General features: G+C 35.9%; 1 protein-coding gene across 1 annotated transcript in view; it reads right to left on the bottom strand.

Moving 5' to 3' along the window:
* Nucleotide 1: 1 nt before the first annotated feature.
* Nucleotides 2-1,539, bottom strand: part of LOC118736415 — a gene marked incomplete at its 3' end in the record, with an annotated part of 2,282 nt that continues 744 nt past the window's right edge. Inside the window, 1 exon segment of the mRNA XM_036466508.1 lies at nucleotides 2-656. Within this exon segment, the coding sequence (XP_036322401.1) occupies nucleotides 2-656 (655 nt within the window).

Raw genomic sequence — 1,539 nt, 5'->3', positions numbered from 1 at the left:
AAAAAAAAATTCAAACAACTCGTGAGGCTGCAGACCACGGCAATCATTGTAGTTTGCTTCCGGAAATAAAGGCATTGGATCACTTCTACACTCCTTCGACCAGTTAAACACTGTGTTTTTATTTGCTAACGGAAGAGGTTCTTTAGACGGAATACCTTCTACCCTTCTTAGCCTGCTGGATACAGAAGTGTTGGGAATATTTTCATCAGATGACTCTTGTTTGTTGCCTTGTGTACTCTCCTTGGTAGTTTTCGCGCTTACGGTCTGTGGGCATATTGATTTCACATATTCGTAAAGCTGCTGTTCTACACTATGGGATTCATCACCTAGAAGATCCGCTAGTGCTGCTTCAATGTTTCCCTCAACGTCACATGAGTTCACCATTGACGCAGAGTCCACGTGCTCACCATTCTTTAGCACAATCTCACATCCTTCGTTTAATTGATTTCGACATACATTGTCAATAATTCCACCCTCATCTTCGTTTGCATCATCTTCACCAGTTAGTTCCCCATCTTCATTAGGTGGCTCAATATAAATTCCGTCTATTTGTTGGCAAAATGATGCATCATTTTCAGCTAACTCATCCAAATAGTCTGCAATGTCTTTTAATGTGAATTTTCTGCAACAAAATGGCGAATTAATCAAACATTTTCCTGAAATAAGCAGCGAATTAGGAGCACACGTGTTTTGAAATTCATCTTTAAACCTGTAGCCTGTAATTCCTGACGTGACCATATGGTAACACGCTCATTAAAACACCAAAAAATATGACAAAAGGTGTATATATCCTCAAAATTAGTAACTAAGAGTAAATTGTGGTATCTTAACCCAGGAGGGACTGACGTTACCATGTGGTAACACGGAACATATGTTTGAAAAAAAATGTCTGTTTGTGGATCTCAAGTTTTCCAATTAGAAACTAAAGCTATTATTGAAAGCGAAAAGCTTCAAATTTTAAATTCGCAACGATTGCTATTTAGTTGTTAAAAGAAGTTTGTTGTGAGAGGACGTTCAAAAGTGGGTTTTTATTTAAGGAGCAAAAAGTGGAAAAATGGCATCTGGAAGATCTTGTTGTGTATTTATTGATTAACATGTTCCAGAAATTATAACATCAATCTGAAGTTAATGTTACTTGCATGGGTGTTTTGAAGTGGTAGCTTTCTATATCTAGGTTCGCGCTTGTGTCTAAGTGCTTTATAATTTTTTACGTGTCCTGTGCTTCTTTCATCATTATAAACCTGTCTTTTAGTATTTATCATGCTAAAAATGTTCTCTTTCACCTCTTTTATTCTATCATGAGTTGTCTTTTTGTCAATTTTACCTAACGCTACGACTGAAGGTTTTTCTTTCAGTGTCGAATGAATGTTATTGTTGCAGGTTTGAATACATTTGTACATTTTCTCTCTTGTTGATAAATTCGGAGATTCTAATTCCATGATTCTAAATTTTTCTCCTATTGTATAGTGAAGCCTTTCGATGTCCGAGTTCCCTTATATTATTTATTTCTAATATATTTTCGCTTTCGAATTGTAGTTA

Source organism: Rhagoletis pomonella, unplaced genomic scaffold, assembly GCF_013731165.1.
Source record: "Rhagoletis pomonella isolate Grant_MI unplaced genomic scaffold, Rhpom_1.0 Rhpom_scaffold_00003, whole genome shotgun sequence".
Taxonomy (NCBI): Eukaryota; Metazoa; Arthropoda; class Insecta; order Diptera; family Tephritidae; genus Rhagoletis; species Rhagoletis pomonella.
The sequence above is the reverse complement of the archived record's forward strand: the minus strand, read 5'-3'. Positions and strand labels throughout refer to the sequence as shown.